This window comes from Cololabis saira, chromosome 15 (genome assembly GCF_033807715.1).
Source record: "Cololabis saira isolate AMF1-May2022 chromosome 15, fColSai1.1, whole genome shotgun sequence".
Classification (NCBI taxonomy): Eukaryota; Metazoa; Chordata; class Actinopteri; order Beloniformes; family Belonidae; genus Cololabis; species Cololabis saira.
Window position 1 is genome coordinate 32,809,901 of NC_084601.1, and position 19,507 is coordinate 32,829,407.

General features: G+C 40.0%; 1 protein-coding gene across 6 annotated transcripts in view; it reads right to left on the reverse strand.

Annotated features, from left to right (window-relative positions):
* Positions 1–1,221: 1,221 nt before the first annotated feature.
* col11a2 (collagen, type XI, alpha 2) overlaps positions 1,222–19,507 on the reverse strand; it is a 51,588-nt gene continuing 33,302 nt past the window's right edge. For all 6 annotated transcript variants that reach the window (XM_061741410.1, XM_061741415.1, XM_061741414.1 and 3 more), the window contains 31 exons: positions 19,226–19,270; positions 19,017–19,070; positions 18,864–18,917; positions 18,349–18,402; positions 18,029–18,226; positions 16,016–16,069; positions 15,654–15,761; positions 15,424–15,531; positions 12,799–12,852; positions 12,604–12,657; positions 12,397–12,504; positions 12,212–12,265; positions 12,072–12,125; positions 11,889–11,942; positions 11,749–11,802; positions 11,552–11,659; positions 10,802–10,855; positions 10,627–10,680; positions 10,478–10,531; positions 10,237–10,290; positions 9,411–9,518; positions 9,273–9,326; positions 8,198–8,359; positions 8,061–8,114; positions 7,921–7,956; positions 6,911–6,964; positions 6,525–6,810; positions 6,190–6,299; positions 5,968–6,036; positions 4,782–5,018; positions 1,222–3,906 (listed from right to left, as the gene is read on the reverse strand). In XM_061741410.1, the coding sequence (XP_061597394.1) occupies positions 3,760–3,906; positions 4,782–5,018; positions 5,968–6,036; positions 6,190–6,299; positions 6,525–6,810; positions 6,911–6,964; positions 7,921–7,956; positions 8,061–8,114; positions 8,198–8,359; positions 9,273–9,326; positions 9,411–9,518; positions 10,237–10,290; positions 10,478–10,531; positions 10,627–10,680; positions 10,802–10,855; positions 11,552–11,659; positions 11,749–11,802; positions 11,889–11,942; positions 12,072–12,125; positions 12,212–12,265; positions 12,397–12,504; positions 12,604–12,657; positions 12,799–12,852; positions 15,424–15,531; positions 15,654–15,761; positions 16,016–16,069; positions 18,029–18,226; positions 18,349–18,402; positions 18,864–18,917; positions 19,017–19,070; positions 19,226–19,270 (2,748 nt within the window). In that variant the 3' untranslated portion in view covers positions 1,222–3,759. The remainder of the gene's footprint in view (positions 3,907–4,781; positions 5,019–5,967; positions 6,037–6,189; positions 6,300–6,524; positions 6,811–6,910; positions 6,965–7,920; positions 7,957–8,060; positions 8,115–8,197; positions 8,360–9,272; positions 9,327–9,410; positions 9,519–10,236; positions 10,291–10,477; positions 10,532–10,626; positions 10,681–10,801; positions 10,856–11,551; positions 11,660–11,748; positions 11,803–11,888; positions 11,943–12,071; positions 12,126–12,211; positions 12,266–12,396; positions 12,505–12,603; positions 12,658–12,798; positions 12,853–15,423; positions 15,532–15,653; positions 15,762–16,015; positions 16,070–18,028; positions 18,227–18,348; positions 18,403–18,863; positions 18,918–19,016; positions 19,071–19,225; positions 19,271–19,507) is intronic.

Sequence of the window (19,507 nt, forward strand, 5' to 3'; positions counted from 1 at the left end):
GTACCACATCTGAAAGTGACCCAGGTGTGATGTGAAAAAAAAATCTGATTTTGTGTAATTTGAGCTGTTCAAATACCCAAAAGAAAATAATATGCTTCGGGTCATTTTGCCTCCAGTGTGAACGAAGCCTAAAGTTGACAAAGTGTCTTCTTCTAAATAGATGCAACTTTAACTGAACATAAACCTTATAGATACATTACCGGTATGTGCATGTAGGCACAAATGCACTTTTTCCATGATCCAGTTTTCAACTCTACTCGTCTTACAGCTCAGTACCCATAGACATATATACATATTTACATGTATCAGTATGTATATATGTCTATATATCTATGCCAGTACCCCTTCGATGTGGGCGGAGCCTCGTCGTTTCCCCATGGGTGTCCCTCTGGATGCGCGCGGTCGTCGGCCACGTGTGAACTTCCTCCTTGCACCATAGACTGTAGATAACAAAGTTGCACCACGGAGTAGGTTTGCTTCCCCGTTTTTGCTGAACCAAAGTTTAGTTGTAAAGTAAAAATAGAGGTTCCCCGGGTTTTCAACATAGTGGCCTGCAGCCTGTTGACGTAGCATTTTCAGCCCAATTCAGCTTGGTTGGACCCCCACCAAGTAGGTACCAACCAGAACCATCATCTAGTGGAAAACCCTTAAAACAGAATAGAGTTGAGCGGAGCCCAGCAGGTACTTTAGAAAAGTCCCATACATTAATTTCTGCAGCTCTCTGTAATGGACTGAAACATGTCCAGGTTCAAACCTTTGGCCTGACAGCTGGGAGATGCTCCAGAAGACCTCTGACCCTATTAAGAGTGAAATGGTGGGACATTATCAAGATTAGCACTTAAGATTGAAAATCTAAACTAGTTAAACAGTTTCACTGTAATTAGTTACATGATTTTCATATAAAAGGTTCTTCTTTGTTCATTCAACTCATACAAATCCAGGTGAATAAACTTTACCATGAGACTGAAGTTTCACTATTTCAAAAACATGACAGGCAGTGTAGAACTAGTGAAAATAATCATGTCTAAAAAACATATGAAGGTTACAGTTCATGCAAGCTGACAATACTTATTGTGTAACAGCAATATAGTTTACAGTATCACCGTATGCAATCAAAGGTCAATTGAGTCTGGAAAATAAGCAGTTTGTGCTGCTGCAATAACATGAACCTAAACGGGTTTTATTATGAAACAATGAAAAATAAAACTCCACGGATTTAAATTGGCTTTCAACCTTTGCATTGACTGTATGTTTTTTAATGAAAATTGAGCAGGATTGTCCAAAGACACATCTCACATTTATATTAATAACATTTTTTAAATTGAACAAATTCACAAACAAAATGTGTACAGTCCGTTTTATTGCTCTTTCCCCTTTTTCTCAGAGGGACATAAAAAAAAAAAGGCAAAAAAAGCTTTTCGATCCTGTAAATTCGCCGACGGACTGAAGAACAGCGACGCCTTGTGGTCATTTGTAGGAACGACAGCTACCACATTGAGGAGAGTGGAAGAAAAAACAAAGAGTCCAACTGTTCTTTTAAAAAGATTATATATTACAGAAACAAGAATTTTGAAAAAAAAAAAAAAAATTAATTACAGACATTATAAAATAATATTTTTTTCTCTTTTCAGCACCACTTTTTCATGTTGAAACATTTTCAACATATTGAAACAAATAGTTGAGGTCATTCTCTCCAGAGAAGGGCAGAATCTTTTTTTGGTTTCAGGTTTTTTGCCATCTCTCCCCACTTTCCTGCTATATTTAAAAAATAAGAACAAATAAAATCATAACCCTAGTATGAAATCAGGCACCTTTCTGATTTCACACCGCCTCCACCCCTCCCTCCCTCTCACAGCTCGTCTCTCACCTGCTGTCTTCTCAGTTTGACAGAAAAGAGCACAGGATTGTGTTTTAATGTTTTCAGCACCTCAGTCTCTGCGACCGCAGGTGCCGATCCAGCAAATTACTGCGACCCAAAAAAGGAACATCAGGAAACTTGACGCGACACACTCTCGAGTGAAACGGCAGCAATGACACTGAATTGGAGAGTCACCATTTAATCATTACAGTGGAAGCAAAAATTCAACAGCACAGCACAGTTGATGAAAAAAACACTAAATGGGATGTTACAATAAGACATGGACGCAGATTCTTTGGTTGTACAAAAAGAGTTTGGACAGGGTGTGAACAGAGGCGTCGCAACCTAAGCTGGCTCCAAGTTTCTAAAAAAAAAAGTAAGATCCTTGCTTCAGTTGAGCAATTAAATACATCTGATATACACCACATTTGACTGAGATACTCGTTTCTTGTTATTCTAATCTCAGAGCACCCTGTTTGTTTTTAAATAAATACAATAGAATATCACTATTTCTGTACAAATGGAATGTAATGCACATTTCCCTAGTAATAAGCTTCGTGAAAATGTAAAGAGGTTAAAGGAAATGGAGGACTTTTTTTTAATATATATATATATTTCTATCTATATATATATAATTAGCACCTTGCCACACAGTTTGATTCAGGAAAGCATGCGTTTTATTCACTGCGGCAGAAAAAACAAAAGCAAATGCAGCTTTGAATTACCCAGAAAGTGACTCAGCAAATACTGCAGTGGTGTGTGGGGGCCACTCAAAGATCCTGACCAGGGATGTGAAGAAGGATCTACTCTTTTTTTTGTTTTACAAAAAGCACCATGTTTAGTTCATAAAAAAAACAAAATAATGGCTTCAATTTCACTGATCTTGGCATTGATTGATCTTTTGTCCTGCTTCACTGCCTGCAACGCTAAACAAATGTTGAGAAAAGTTGTTTAAAAGGCACCCTCGGAACTGTGTCGTGACTGCGATGAGAAGATTGCAGAGGAGAAAACTTTTGTCAAAGAAAGACTAAGACTAATCATCAATCAATCAAATAAGATTAGTGTGGTCAGAGTTTCGATTCTGGGTGGTGTCGTCTTTTAAAAAAAATCTGTTAACTAGTCACCGGATGTTGATATCCATCTCCTACGGAGCTGCATGACCTGTTTATTTATCGGCCAGAGTCGACCAACATCCTCAGCAGATGAACATTTGCACTGAGCAGATTTCTGTCTCAGGTCTGAGTTTATCTTCTACTGTTTAGAGTTTAGTTTCTGAAAAATGGCAAAAGAAAAAAACAGAACCCAACAAATACCAAAGACGCAAACCAAACCAAGAGAATTCACTTTAAACAGCCACATCTTGTGAATCACATGACCGTGGGCGGGGTTTCTTTGCAGTGTGAACGAAGGATTAATACTGTCCGAGCGTGACCCTTTTCTTGGAAGGAGAAGGGGGAGGTAGAGCAGGAAAGACGAGTGGAAAATAGTAGTGTGTCAGCAGGGAGGAGAGAAGAGTGAGAGGGGGGATCGCAGACGGGGGGCGGCTCTATCTCAGCCCACCCCCATTTCCTGCAGGTGAAGAAAACACTGTTAAACTCCAAGGAACTCTCTCCTGGTTTTTATTTCCTCCTTCCTCGCAGTCGTGCTCCCTGCTGATGTTCTCCTCTTTTTTTTTTGTTTTTTTATTTGGTATTTACTCCTTTTAAATTTTTTGATGTCCATTATTGCTGGGAGGCACGTGAGCGCGAGTGTGTGTTTGTGTTTGCCACGACAGCATATGTAAATGTGTGTGTGTGTGTGTGTGTTTTATATCATTTACAAGTTAATTTACAAATTATTGGGCATGTATGTTTATCATTTATGTGTGTGTGTGTGTGTGTGTGTGTGTGTGTGATGTGTTTTCAGCCCTGGAAACAGACAGGTCCCACTTCAAAACCAAACTGCTGGTTGCTCTCCCCAAAGTCTGACACCTTGATGTCCAGCAGAGGGAGATGCTCCACCTGTGGCGTGTTGATCTCCAGGACTGTCCTGTCGAAGCCTTTACGATACTGCGGAGAGCAGGAGAGAAAAACACACACGTGTTGGTGACTGTGAAAGAGGAACCTCATTGATTCACCTCAGTGATTCAGCACACTCTGGTGATCTATCTTTTACAGTGAAAGCTTCTGTGAGGAATCTTGGAGTTATTTTTGATAGCAGCTTAAAGTTTGACAAGAAAATTGACAGCGTGGTCAGGACCAGTTTTTATCAGTTTCGGGTTTTAACAAAAGTAAAGCAATTTTTAAATCGTGCACACTTGGAAAAAACCATTCATGCTTTTATAAGCTCAAGCATTGATTATTGTAATGCTTTATATGTTGGTGTCTCCAAGTCTTCTCTTAGCCGTCTTCAGCTTGTTCAGAATGCTGCTGCACACTTTTTAACTAATACTCGACGTCGCGAACACATCACCCCGGTTTTATTTGCTTTTCACTGGCTTCCAGTTTCTTTTAGAATTGATTTTAAAATGTTAATCTTTGTTTTTAAAGCCCTCAAGGGGCTTGCCCCTCTTTATTTATGTGAACAAGTGCATGTTCAGAACTCCACTAGAGGCCTACGGTCCTCAAATCAACCAGAACACCAGAACCAGGACTAAACTCTGGGGGGATCGGGCCGTATCGGTTGCTGGACCCAGAATCTGGAATAAGCTGCACCATCACTGACTTTGGGGGTTTTTAAATCCAGACTTAAAACCTATTTATTTAGACTGGCTTTTAATACACAGTATTGATGTGAAATATTCTTAATTTAATTGTAATGGTTTTATTATGTCGTTTTTAAATAGTTTTGTGTTAATGTGGATTTTAATGGAAAGCACTTTGGTCCCCCTGTGTGTTGTAAAGGGCTTTATAAATAATCATTGATTGATTGAGCGTGAACTCACAGAGCAGCCGTCGATCAGGGCTTTGATGTAAGGGTTGGTCTCGTAGCTCAGCTCCTCGTCGTTGGCGCCCCGGAGGTGCAGCGCCCTCTTGTGGTTGTTCTTGGCGGTCTGGTCGGCCCAGGCCACCGAGTGGTGGCAGTGGTAGGTGAAGTTCTGGCGGGCCTGGACGCTCAGCAGGCGCAGGAAACCCAGCTGGACCACGCCCACGGGCTCGCCGCTGGAGTCCAGGTAGGAGAACTGGGAGGACGGAGAGGAGGACCAGGAGCAAAAGGTTAGTTAGTTAGTTAGTTCATATTTATTTCGGTAGATCACAAACATAAAAATCAACAAACAAGATAAGACAGGTTTTTCCCTGGTCAACATTGTGATTATTTTGACCGAAAAGGTCTGGGCTTGAAGCATAAAGCTTATCTTGCCCACCTTTTAACAGAATAGAATATACAAAAAAAACAAATGAAGTATCATAAGTAACACATAATAATAATAATAGCAATAATAACAATAATGACGATGATGATAATAATAATAGTAATACCAATAATAATAGCAATAATAATGATAATAATAACAATGATAGCTCTGAAAACAGAAAGTGAAAAGATGCTAAAGAAACCGACAAAACGGATTAAGTTGTCATTTCATCTCATGCATGTGAACTTTCTTCTTTGTTTGCTTATTCTGCATTTATATATGTGTCCATTACCTTTGCTTTGAATAATATCTTGTATGCTTTTATTGAGTTTGCTAATTTAAGGTCGTTGTCTAATAAATTCCACAGTTTTACTCCTAAAACGGATAAACATCTGCCCTTTGTGTTTGTTCTTACTGCTGTTGTGTCAAACATTGCAGTTCCCCTGAGGTCGTGTTTGCCCTCTCTTGGCCTGAACAGTTCATGCATGCAGCCCGGAAGTAAATTATTATAAGCCTTGTATGTAATTATCACAGTGGTGTTCAGATTAACTATGTCTTGGAATTTAAGTGTATTGTTTTGAATGAAAAGTGGGTTTGTTGGTGCAAGATAATCAGCCAAGTTTACAATTCTAATTGCTTTTTTTTTGTAAAATATGAATGGGTTGGATTATTGATTTGTACGTGGGTTTTCACATAAAGAAAAATAAGAAATAAGAAAAGTTCATAACTAAAACCATTAAAAAAGTCTGGATTCGTGCCGTAGAAGATTACTGACCTTGCTGCCGGTGGTAAACTGACTGTACCACGACCCGGGAGTCTCTTTGTCCCAGGAGCTCATCTCCACCTGTCGTTAGAGACGTCCACAAAACAACCAATGTTTTAACATGAATAAGTACAATTAAAACATTTAACCTGGAACACAGTTTCTCTTGTTTCATTTTAAATAAAAGTCCAGTCCTAGTGAGGAAAACAAGAAATCTAAAAAAAGAAAACGGACCTTGTTGACGGGCTTGCTGGGGTGCAAGCACGTCTCTCCGTTAGTGAAATTACAGAAGACCTTGAAGGAATCTCTGGAGCAGCCCTGGTTGGGGTCAATCCAGTACTCTCCTGCAGACGACAGAAAGGTAGAAGAACACATGAAAACCAGGAGAATAAGCTTTCCAAGGCTGATGAAACGTCTTTGTTCACATTATTTTGAGGTGATTTCTTTGTGTTATTCTTTATATATCGTTGAAGACGGTCTGCATAGATCTAAAAAACAAACACATCATCGACAGTCTTTGCAGAACCTTAGCAACAACGCGTTTGCAGGTAAAAGTCTGGGTTCTGTACCGTCTTTGAGCTCCGGCTGGCTGAGGTGCAGGTCCTGGCAGGTGCGCGCCGGGCTGTCCTGGGTTCCCAGGGGGAATCGGATGGTGTCGATCTCTTGTCGGAGGGAGTTGAGAGAACCAAAGATCTCCTCCATGCCCTCGCTGCCCGTCAGGAACTCGGTGCCGGCGGCGTCGGACGCGGGCATGTCTGGGTCGAACTCGGGCAGCAGCTGGCTGGCGTCGATGGAGCGCTTGGACTTGGGACTCCTCTGGATGGGCAGCGGCTGGATCACCTCGCCTGGCGGGCCCTGGGAATAACAGTTACATCTTAACCCCCGGACTGGTGATCAACAGGTGACGCGGATGAACAACTTCAATCGTGATCCATTTTTCTCTGAATGAACTTACAGGAGATCCAGGAGGTCCTTGGACACCTTTCTCTCCCTTTGGACCAGCTCCTCCCTAAAAATCAGACCGAAAGCAGATCTGAGGATCAGCTGCTGTTTGAAAAACAGTTGATTAACCGTTTAAAGCAGGGGTGTCAAACTCATTTTGCTTGGCGGGCCGGATTTGACCAATTTTTTTCTCGCGGGCCACGCGCTCAAAATAACAAAAACTGTGCGAAAATATTTTTTTCTAATTCTTTTTTTTTTTTTACTATTGTTATCTAATCCAATAACAGTTTAGTTAATTTTAAAGGAAATATGCACTTTGTTTACACTCTAATTATGTAAAATATATTTCTTCAGGATCTTTTCTTGAAATTTCTCGTTTTTTTTCAAATTATGTAAGATACTTTTAATATCATTTTACAAAGATAAACAGAAACAAGTATGTTTTTTTTATATTTCGCTTTTTTATAGGAAATTTAATTAAAAGCGAAATCTTTCTTATTACATCCGAGAGTATTTCTTTGTGATTTGAGATTTTTCCAGTACAATTAAGTGTATTTATTTAAAAAAATTGGCGCGGATATTTACGCCAATGTGCCGATAAAGTCAGCACTTCTCTTTTAACTTTTTTACTTTGTCACTATCCTCATATTCAAAACTGAAATTCTCTGAATAAATATCTTCTATCATCTTTTTTAGCAGTGATATTTTTCCTGCGAAAATATATAATAGTAGTCAGTTAATAAAAATAAACGACCGTCTACAAAGAAATAAAATCGGCAAATGCATTCTAGAAAACTAAAAAAATGTCAAACTGCTCTCTTTGTGGAATAACGATGGATTTGTAGAAGAAATATATTATCGGATATGCTGCGATTCATGGCAATTATTTATGCCTTCCTTTTTAGTAAATTAACATTTCGTTTTTTTGCATTGGAAACTTCTCGCGGGCTGCATGAAAATCTCTCTCGGGCCGCACATTTGACACCCCTGGTTTAAAGTGTTATGAAACATCAGTTTACTCACCGTGGCACCTTTAGCTCCCTTGATACCTTGAGGACCCTGAAAATGACACAAGACACAGTAATTACAGTTAATTTCCGACACGAGGACGAGTGAAATAGAGAAGGTTGGATATTAATGGGATATAAAAATATAGCACTCACAGTAAGACCAGGAGGACCGCCAGGGCCCAAAGGTCCAGTGCCACCAGGCATTCCCTGCAATCAAAGACAGAGGACATCTGTGACATATACCGTTTCCTGAGTAAGTGTCTCAACACGAGGTGGGACATCAAACCTACGGGCTCTCCTTTGGGTCCGGAGGATCCCTGGGGCCCAGCGAGACCTCGGTCTCCCTTCTCTCCCTGCTCTCCCGGGGGTCCGATCAGACCGATGAGACCTGGGTGTCCCTTCTCTCCCTTGGAGCCGGGATCTCCACGCAAGCCGGGCAAACCAGGGGGCCCCTGCAGGATGAGAAGAGAACATCAATGAAAGGAATAAAAGAAGAATATGAGCGAGGGAGGATAGGATGAGGACCAGTACTGGAGTTGAGGGGGGATGAGGGGGGATGACATCCCCCCCTGAAATAAAAAAGGTAAAAATCATCCCCCCTGTAAAACTGCCATCCCCCCTTTCCATCCCTTATGTCATTTCATCAATGAATGTGGTTTTACTGCTATTTCAACATTTAGAGTTATCACCAGAAAAATAACACCAGAAAAATAACTTATTTGACAATTTTCACCTGTTTCAAGTAAATTTTCACTTGAAATAAGTCGGAAAATCTGCCAGTGGGACAAGATTTATCTTCTCATTACAAGCAAAAAAATCTTGTTCCACTGGCAGATTTTTCTACTTATTTCAAGTGAAAATCTACTTGAAACAGGTGAAAATTGTTGTTTTTTTCAGTGATGAGTCCTGTTTTAAGTGTAATGAGATTTTTTTTACTAAAATGAGACATTTTAACTAGAAATAAGACAAATATTCTTGTTAAGATTTTGAGTTTTTGCAGTGATCCATGTTACTTATCCTGTGAAGGACAGAATCATATTGATAAGTTCAGAAAACTGTTTTTTATTGTTGTGTTTTGATGTATTTGATGTAAGCCCAGTGGATATTTAAAGCTTACAGAAGGCTGCATTTAACTGCTGCTATGTCATTCCTGCAGTATTTCTGCAGGTGTTTTGGTCAGTGTTATTATTTGTAATATATTATATTATTTGTAATCAGCACAAATTATCTGTCCCATATGATAAAATCCACCATCCCCCCTGATTTTATTTTACTACTCGAGTACTGGTGAAGACAAGTGGACGAAGAGGAAGACACGATGAGTCAAAGCGTTTAACAGAAACTAAAGGGGCGTGGTATTCTTACAATAGGTCCGGGTGGTCCCTTCTGTCCAGCAGGTCCTGGAGATCCTTGTTCGCCCTGAAACACAAACATTTTCAGCATTTGTCTCCAACATTCACCGTAAACGCTACATGTGCTCTCAAAGTGAAGAGCTGAACTTACGACTGATCCAGGGAGTCCTCTGAGACCTTCGGTTCCTGGTTTTCCTGGTGTACCTTGTGGCCCGACGGGGCCAGTTTTCCCGGGAGGACCGACGGCACCTGGATCTCCCTGTGGAGGACGATGATAATCATCATCAGTTTAGAAATAAAAGCAGTTTCTTCATGGAGACCTCTCTGCTTGGTTTCTTACAACACGTGCATTCAGATTATCTTTTGAAGGTTTCAAGGACGGCACATTCAAGCTCTTATGCTCTTATCATTTGTGCCCAGAACAACTTAGTTTGGTCTCAGAGTTGAGGATTATTTACAAACTGATGAAAATAAAGCATATTGGGCCTGATTTACTAAAGGTTTGCGTGTGTAAAAACGTGTGCAAACTTGACAGCACCCGCAAACCAAAGTGCCAGCTGATCTACTAACAGCGTGCAAAGAGGACTGCGTCTCTCAAATGTGCAAAATAGCACACGTTATTCATTTAGTACTTTTGCCCTGATGAATAATCAATATGGGGCGTACCCGCCAGAAATCGCTAAATACTGGGAGGGGAAGATGCAAATTGCGCTTGCGACTATATCCTGCTTTTCCATCCAGACTCCATGGCGCAAAGTTTGCGCCGCAAACCGTAAGACGCGCAACACCTCATTTAAATACTGCTGTTTGCACCTGTTATCAATTGCGCACACAATCTTAGTTGATCACCCGCAAAACACACAACAACAGCACACGCAAACTTTTTCAGTGCACACGCAATTTAGTACTCTTTATTTAGGATCTTAGTAAATCGGGCCCATAGGGTTTTAAAAACAACTAAAAAGGTGTGGACTCACTTTGGTTCCCTTCTCTCCTTGACGCCCCTCTGGTCCTCTTGTTCCAGCAGGGCCCTGGTTAATAAGACGTATGATAATGTTTAAAAATAAAATAATATACAGTTTCAACCTTTAAAAGACTGTGCATCGTTCTTTTTATCCATCAATCTAATCTTATTATTCAGTTCATGTCATTAGCAGAAGGAGCAGAATGTCTGCGTCTCTTCCTCAGCTGCTTGTCAGCTGTTTGGGGGGAGCTTACCCTCTTTCCTAGGGGGCCGGGTGGGCCGTTTTCACCAGGAGGTCCTGGGGAGCCCTGAAATAAGACACAGAGCGATGAGATGGAACATGATCTAAATATATTAAAATACTTGGAACCAAAACGAATACATGCTGCATCTTCTGACTCACGGATTCTCCTGCTTCACCGTCCTCTCCTCTCTCTCCCTTGGCGCCGTCTTGACCCTTCAAACAAAATAAAACCAAAACAAAGGTCAGTGCTAGTGGTCTTTCTTCTCTAGAGATTTCCATATTACATTTAACGTGGAAATGTGACAGAAATAAATGGTAAAGGAAAGACACTTACTCTTGGTCCAACTTCTCCGGTGGGACCAGGATCTCCAGGGAAACCAACGGGGCCCTGAAGTCACACACAGAAACTAATCTCAAACACCGAATAGCAGAGATCACAGTCTGCATGTAAGATTACGCTTTAATCAGTACTGTGGCATCTGTTTATTTAAATGAAGAAGACGAAGTTGCACTGGAGGAAATGTCAGTACCGCCTGGCTACATAATTTAAGCCAATCTTTCCGACTGGATGAGGAGAAGCTCGCGATCTCCAGTCAGCACTCGATCATTATGTGTGAACGACTCAAAGACAACGCATGGCCAAACTATTTCTGCCTGCTGACGGATATCAGTCAAATCCCCGGAGCCACGGGAGTAAATAGTTGTTGAAAATGCAGCCAATGAGGGAGCAGGGATGGGCTGATGTCACTGTCAGGAAGGAAATCTCGTGAAATAAGGGGGAGAAAAAAAACAACACGGCCAACGCTAATTTGAGTACTGTGTTCCTTTACCCTTGTTCATTGTTTTTTCTCATTTTTTTGTGTTCTGAACAAATAATAACTCAAAAAGCTTGGTAAGTAAACCACTAATAACCTGTTACGCCTCATTCCCTGGGTGCTTTGTTGATTTGGAGCACATGACTGATGGACTTTGTCGTGATGCTGCTCCCACTTGGCCTGCAGTGATACGGCTACATAGTGTGCCTTTAATATGTCAATCCTGTGTGTTGTAGTGTAATCGTGTACGTGTTTATGAGTTTGCATACAGGGTTTCCTTTGGGTCCGTCATCTCCAGGTCGTCCTCGTCCTCCAGCGGGTCCAGATGTTCCCGGCTGTCCAGACTCTCCCTTCTCTCCACGTTCTCCGCGAGGACCCTGGCGACAGATGGTTACGAATCAGTGAAAAACAAGTCTTTGGATATCTCAGCTAAGGAAGTGTTTGGATCAGGCTCTCAGGTACTCACCTTCTTACCAGGCTCTCCAACAATTCCCGGGGGTCCTCCCTCACCAGGCTCTCCCTGCGGAGCAAACAGTGAATATTTCAGTTCAGTTTTTCTATTGGAAACCGTCTCATCCATGCAGGAATAGTCCTTAAATGCTGCACCTTCTCTCCAAGAGGACCAGGATTACCCAAACCACCAGGAGGACCTTGAGGACCCTGAAAAAAATTAATCAGGCAAGAAGAAAAAGTCATAATTTACATCGAAATGGTTTATGATTATTAGAAAACAAACAAACTGAGTCATTAAATGAAACTTTAATTCTAAAAAAACGTTGTAAAACTCACGTCAGCGCCGCTGGGTCCAGCTGGGCCGCGGGGTCCTGGAGGGCCCGGGGGACCCTGGAAATATGAAGAAGTTTTAATTTGTCATTCAAGGATTTTATTGTATTATATCCAGCTATTACATTAACATTTCTGAAACTTACAAGAGGTCCGACATCGCCCGTCTCTCCCTTCTCACCGGGGGGTCCTGGTAGACCCTGCGGGACAGAGGGAGAGGTTTCACCACCACAACTGTTTTAGTTCAGCACAAATAAAAAACATCTGAGAGCATCTCCCTCTGAAACCAGTCTTGTGGTGTTTCAGGATGTTTTTTTTAATTCTTTTTCACCTGAAGACCGATGGGTCCTGGGGCTCCTGGGAATCCTCGAGTTCCGTCATCACCTTTAGCTCCGAAAGGTCCCTGCTGGCCTCTTGGTCCAAGCTCTCCATCAGCTCCCTGAACACGGGGGAAGAAAGAAACCACTCAAAAACCATTCTACTCCACGTTGAGCCATTCTGGAAAACCAGCCCATTATTGCAGTCCGGTTCTACTCACAGCTGGACCAGGTTGACCAAGAGGACCCATTGGGCCTGGTGGACCAGGAGGTCCCTTCAAAGAAAAAAAAAAGCCCCATGAGAAACGCAACAGTTATATAATGAACAGACAAACATTACTGTTAAATATTTCTCCTTCAAAGCACAAAGTAATGATGGAAAAAATAAACATTTAAGCTTGATTGTGGTCACTCACATGCTCTCCTTTTCCTCCCTTGCCACCCTTCTGACCAGGCTCTCCAACCTCACCCTGAAACGACAGACACACATTATTTTGACACATTTCCAGTCAAACCCATCCCAGATTTCATCACCAATTATTCAAAGAGGATTTATTTTGGCGTATCAGACCTTTGTTTGAAAGTTCTGCATCCACTTTTGTCTTTGGAACAATAGTTATTCTATACACTTAAATATAGGGTTGCCACCTTTCAGAAATAGAAACAAGGGACGCCCCGATTTCAGCAGTGCAGGCGCCAAAAAAAAGGGAAAAACTTAAAACTTAAAACTTCTAAACTGCATAGAAATGTATTTATTTTATATGAAAAAACAAAATGCTTTGATTTAAAGATTAAAGTGCTTTAATAGCATTGAACTTGCATGACTGTACAGACAGACAACCATACTAGCAACTGAACTAGCCTCTGCTCCTATGGTATGTATGTCCACATCAGCCAAGATGTAGAATATACATACAGGTGAAGAATATGGTGTAAAAGTTAATTTATTTCAATAATTCAACTAGAATATGCTGTAAAAGTTAATTTATTTCAATAATTCAACTAGAATATGGTGTAAAAGTTAATTTATTTCAATAATTCAACTTAGAAGCTGAAACTAATATATTAGTCCCATAACATGCAAAGCAAGATATGTTATACCTTTATTTATTATAATTTTGATGATTGAATTGTTTATTGATTTCATAATATATTCTAATTTTTTGAGATTTTTTATTTAGGGTTTTCATAAACTGTGAGCCATAATCACCAAAATTATAACAAATAAAGGCTTGAAATATCTCACCTTGAATGTAGTGACAAATAATATATTTGTTTCACCTTTAGTTGAATTTACTACGAATGAGGTTTTGCAATATATTCAAATTTTCACCTGTATATTATGACACCAATAAATAAGAGCATAATATGTGTCTGTATTGGTTCAATACAGAACGCAACTTTTAATTCCAAATTACGTAACAATTCCGTATTTCAAGGGACGGGTGGCAACCCTACTTATATAATTACTGTTTTTAAATGTACCTCAGAATATCATGATTTTGTGTAAGATACACAATTCTCATGTGAATTTGCACTAAATCAATAATACAGAATTAAACGCAGCGCGATTTGAGATTAAACAACCCTCCTACTAGCGGTGCAACGGATCATCATTGATGCGTGATCAGTTCGGATCAATAACTTCAGTTTGGCACACACGTGATCCGTGGATTGATTTATGAAAAAATAAAAAATAAAAAGTTGTGCGCATGCTCAGTCCACACACAGCGTAGTCATGGCGAACGGAGGAACTTGAACGCATCATTGAAATCCCCTGTATTTTGGCTTTTTGGCTTCCCTGTCAAATATGTTTCTCAGATGAACTTAAATGTTAACTCTGCATATTTGTTCTTGTTCTTTTTTAAGTTTGTCACTTGTTGTTAATAAATCATTCATCATTTTTATTATTATTTTATTTTTTAATCTACACTTAGACACTATCTATCTATCTATCTATCTATCTATCTATCTATCTATCTATCTATCTATCTATCTATCTATCTATCTATCTATCTATCTATCTATCTATCTATCTATCTATCTATCTATCTATCTATCTATCTATCTATCTATCTATCTATCTATCTATCTATCTATCTATCTATCTATCTATCTTCATTAATAAAAACAAAACAGCGTTTTTCTGTTTTCAAAATGGGGTTTTCCTGCCCTCTAGTGGTGATATGTGGTAACTTCACTTACAGTGTAAAGTTGGAAGAGTTACATCAATTAGCATATCCGGTTTGGTCTTTCAAAATAAAAGACACTTGAACAAACAGAAAAAAAACGATGAACGGACCGACGAGTCCGTTCAGGTATTGCTGTTATTTTACACCAATATAGAGGTCCAGCGGGGGCTTCTTTTAATCTCAGTCGCTACGACCGCAGTGTATGTTTAATAACAAATAAGTAAGTAGCGTCCATTGTTTACGTTTTTCTTCTTCTTTTTATTCTACTGGCCGATTGCGAACTGCAAAAATGCGCTTTACCGCCACCTGGTGGTCGGCGGTGCAGTTTTCAGGTTCTTATGTGGCTTTAATGGCTCTGTAGAGGTTCCTGTACAGCAGATTTATCCTAAACCCCTGCGAGTGGAAACACACTTTTAGAGACTGCAAAGAGATCCAGACTCTTCCCAAACAATGTAGACATTTAAAAAACAATTTTAAATTATAAGATCAGGTCTTGCTTTCTTTCCTTTGTTCTTCTTTGTTGATGTGGACATTGGGCTTTATTTCACAATCCATGTTTCAAGGAAGATGGCTTGCCTTCTTAAGTTGCACTTTAAGTTGTTTTTAATTAATTATGTTACAAAGAACACATTGCTGTGCACTTTAAGTTGAATTTATATATTTCAATTTAATAATTTAAATGAAAAAGACACAACTTATGTTTATTTGTCTTTTTTTGTCTTTGCTGATCCGAGAAACGATCCATGAGTTTTTTGATCTGTTGCACCTGCACCTCCTACAGTTAATCAAGAGTCTGAGTACATCTGTACGTTAACTAAGGTGCCAGGAATGTGCTTTGGCGTTACTAGCCTTATCTCCATCCTCTCCAGGTACTCCAGATGACCCTGCGGGGCCAGGAAGACCCACTGGACCTTGTACTCCATCCCGCCCGGCTGGGCCAATTGGACCTTTTTCACCCTTAACAAGGAACAGAGGGATTGCTGGTGTTATTATTTATTTCACCTGTATAGACAATGTTATTTAGTATTATTTTGAATGCATGCTACTCTACAGTAGATAAACATTTCCATAAGACTCACTGGAACTCCTTTCTCTCCAGCTGATCCAGGGGGGCCTTGAGGGCCCGGTCTGCCAGGAGGTCCAACAGGTCCTGCGGTTCCAGCTTGGCCCCTCTCACCAGGAGAACCCTGCACAAGTAAATGTGTGAAATGTGTGATAGTAACCCGTGACTGGTTAAAATATATTCATAAAACACATTGATATATTTGAATATTAGAAAAAATAAAATTCAGGAAATGATTTACAGCCAAAATCACAACTGAATGATGCTCTAAGAGCAGATTTTGTCAGTTGCTGACAAACATTTTGTTAAATGAGTGAGTTAGGTGCATAAAAGTGTTTTAAATATGAATATCGGCTTGTAACATGACTTGAAACGTACAGCAGATCCAGGAGGTCCGGGAGGTCCTTCACTTCCTTTCAGTCCTCCACCGCCCTGGAGCACACGGTACAGGACAGGTCAGTTATTCAGTAAACATGAAAACATAACCTCAAAAAAGTCTGTCATTAACCTCCTAAAAACGAACCTTCATTAATCAAAATTACATTTAAAATAAAATCTGTTACAAATAAAATAATTTCAAACTCTACAGCAACTTAGATGTAATTGCACGGTGTTGTAAATATTTATATTAGTCTTCTTCTCGATCGCTGCTGCGAACTTGCAGCTCCAGCATTGTAGGTTTCATTTTGCTTAAACTTTGTAAAACGTTTCCGTGCTTCATTAGTTCTTTTATCAGAGCAATTAAGCCACGAAAGGCAGGTTTTAATCAGAACTGTAAAGAAATTAGACTAAATCCTATTTTCCCTCACAAGCTCATCAGAGGGGTCACATATTTGGATGTAAGAGACAGTTATAGATAACAAGATTGCTCACCATTATAACATAGTTAAAACTGTTTGATAAAATAACATCAAAGGTGGTAACGTTAAGGAGACTCTAGATAACCCACACGGCTCATTTTGGCTTGTAACATATGAAACATCTCTCTGAGTTTGTGTTTGGATTAAAGCTTTGCCAACATATGATTTATTGTCTGTGGTCACTGTCCCTGACACATGTGACCTGAGGGCTGCGACCATCTCTACCAACAACTTTCAAATGGAAATAGTACAACATAAACATTTAATGAAAAAATTATTGGTAATTATTGTTGAGGTGATTGAAAACTAACCATTCTGCCTTTCAAGTGACTACAGCAAAGATTTTTCAGACTGGACTACTGGCTGTCTCGACAGTAACGGTCGTTAATCTGAGGTTTTAGTGGCAGAAAGTCACTTGGAATAAACGCCTCATGAAAGAAAAGATTTGAATCTTCCGACTGTATTCACTGTTTGATGAGATCATGTCTGAGAAGTCGAAAGAGTATCGGCGTGTTCAAGAACACCTGAACAAGGTGCAATCGACACCAAAAACTCATGTGAAGAAGAAAAAATGCCCTAAAAAAAGTTTCATTAATATGAAATCGAACAAAGCTTAAAAAAAAAGGAAGATAAAAACCAGCTGGTAAATTCGGCTCCTGCTATAATTAAATCACACGATTTGTCGGTATTGTTCACTGAATGTTGTCACACAGGTAAAACAGTCCAACATCTATAAACGTCTGTGCAATATATAAATATATTTAATATTATAATATTTCTAAAACAACAAAATAAAACACATTGATGTTTTTTGAGTGGTGATAAGTTCCTCTTTTTACTGAACTGCCTCTTCACTTTGAAGTTCATGCAGTAATGTTACGTGTCATCAGTTAAAATGCTTTAAAAATCCATCAAAAACATGTTAAAAACGTTTTTTCCAACTTCGTGAAGATGTCATTGAATTTAAACCTTTGCACTTTCAGTCTGACGATTGTTCAGATGATTTTGAGTCAAAGAAGTTTATAAGTTACAAGACAGATGCGCTGCTACAGGACGTCAACTTAAAGCAGCGCGAGAAATATGTAGAATTAACTCTAATCATCAATAACCTCCCTCCTGGAGAAGTTTAGTTGTAGCACAATCTGGTTTGTTGTCCTATAACTGTCAAGTCCATCTAGATCTGATAACAAAGGTTTTAATGCGTAAACGAGGGGCGATGGACTGATCACATGATCTCCAGTTTTATAACGAGTTGTTGGAGCTGATAAAAAGGTCTGATCTGAGGATGGAAGTGTACGAGCTGATGAATGAGGACTTAAAAGATCGCAATTATATTTTGGGGCTTGGCCATATTAACATTTTAAAGTCAGTGTGTTGTTTGACTGGCAGCCAGCGGACAGAAGCCAGGACTTGGACACGACTAGACGATGGCGACGGATCTGCGTAGTGTACTGCGTGGTGTCCATAGTTTTCATCACAACAAAGTAAAATCAGCTGGATTGTAGCCATTTTTCCTCTGTCTGATACTCACGGGGGTTCCAGGTAATCCTCTCTCTCCAGGGAAACCTCTCAGACCCGAGGGCCCGTCTTTCCCGAGGCCTCCTGGGGGTCCGGGGTCTCCCTTGGTGCCCTCCTTCCCTGAAGGCCCGGACAGTCCCTGCTCTCCAGGTGGACCTGGGGGTCCGGGGTGGCCGCGCTCGCCCAAGGGGCCTGTTTCCCCTGAGGGTCCCTGAAAAGGTGGAGGTGAAGGGATGGAAAGAGGAACGATTTTAATAGAAGGTGTGAAGAAAAAAATGACTTTTTACTGTATTAAGTGATGAGACAAATCTGAACCACGGTGGCCGAACTTACCTGAGGTCCAACAACTCCGGGAGGCCCAGGTGGACCCACTTTACCTTGGAAACCCTGCAGGAGAAAAAAAATCAAGTGAATAAAAAGAATAATCTAAAAAACAGAAATAAAAAACCTCAGTTCTGATTTTGAGATGCATGCTGGGAGTAATCCAGTTATTAAAACCAGCTAAAATGATCAAAAAACAGACTTAAATTAAAAGTAAATCGGAATGAAACACCTTATTTGATGGAGAAATTTACTCAACAACGTTTGAAACATTTGAACCCATTTAAGGGTCATGGCTGTTTCATGAGGAGCCGTCTGAATAAGGAATAATGCAGAAATGTAGACTCGGATAATAAATAAAAACAGACTGTTCTGAGGGTCCAACATGTTCAGGTACCACCCAGTCAGCTGCACAGAAACTATTTCAACTATTTCATGTCCGGTAGGTGGCTGAACCAGATCTGAGAAGAGTTTTCTCAGAAACGTAACACTGACTGATGGATTGTGAATCAAATAAAACAACTTACAACTTCTCCTCTCTGTCCAGGATGTCCAGGCAGTCCGTCTTTTCCTGGGGGTCCCTGCGATGTTACATCTTTTTATCAGTCATTGTTAAATAAAAATAAACAATTCCTTTGTGTAGAAGAAAGTTTTAAGTAATATCAAGAACATTTCCTTACAGGAGGTCCCTTTGGTCCGGGGAAACCGTTGGCTCCCTGAGGCCCGGGCAAACCCTGGTGAGATGAAAACACACCACATAATCAGAACACGGAAAAATACTTCAACAGTCTTTCAGCAAATACATTAAAAGGCCCAGGTTGTAATACGAGTTAATATATTGATCTAAAGAGGAGAAATTGTGTTCTTAAATTGAAAAACAAGCACTCACCCTCTCTCCAAGAGGTCCAGGAGGACCATCACTTCCAGATGTTCCCTAATGACAAACAACACAACATGGTGATTAAAAAAGCTTTTGAAACACTTTAAAACAGCTTTGGGATTTGCTTCAGTCAAGTCACATGTAAGGTTATATTTATGTGTAAAGGTCAAAGCTTGAAGATTGTTGCTTAAATATCAGCAGAGATGTGGAGTGTATCAGTAATAGTAAGAGCATCAATACAGTTTATAATGTGAAACACTGACATAAACGCCGGTTACAGTAAAAGCAGTT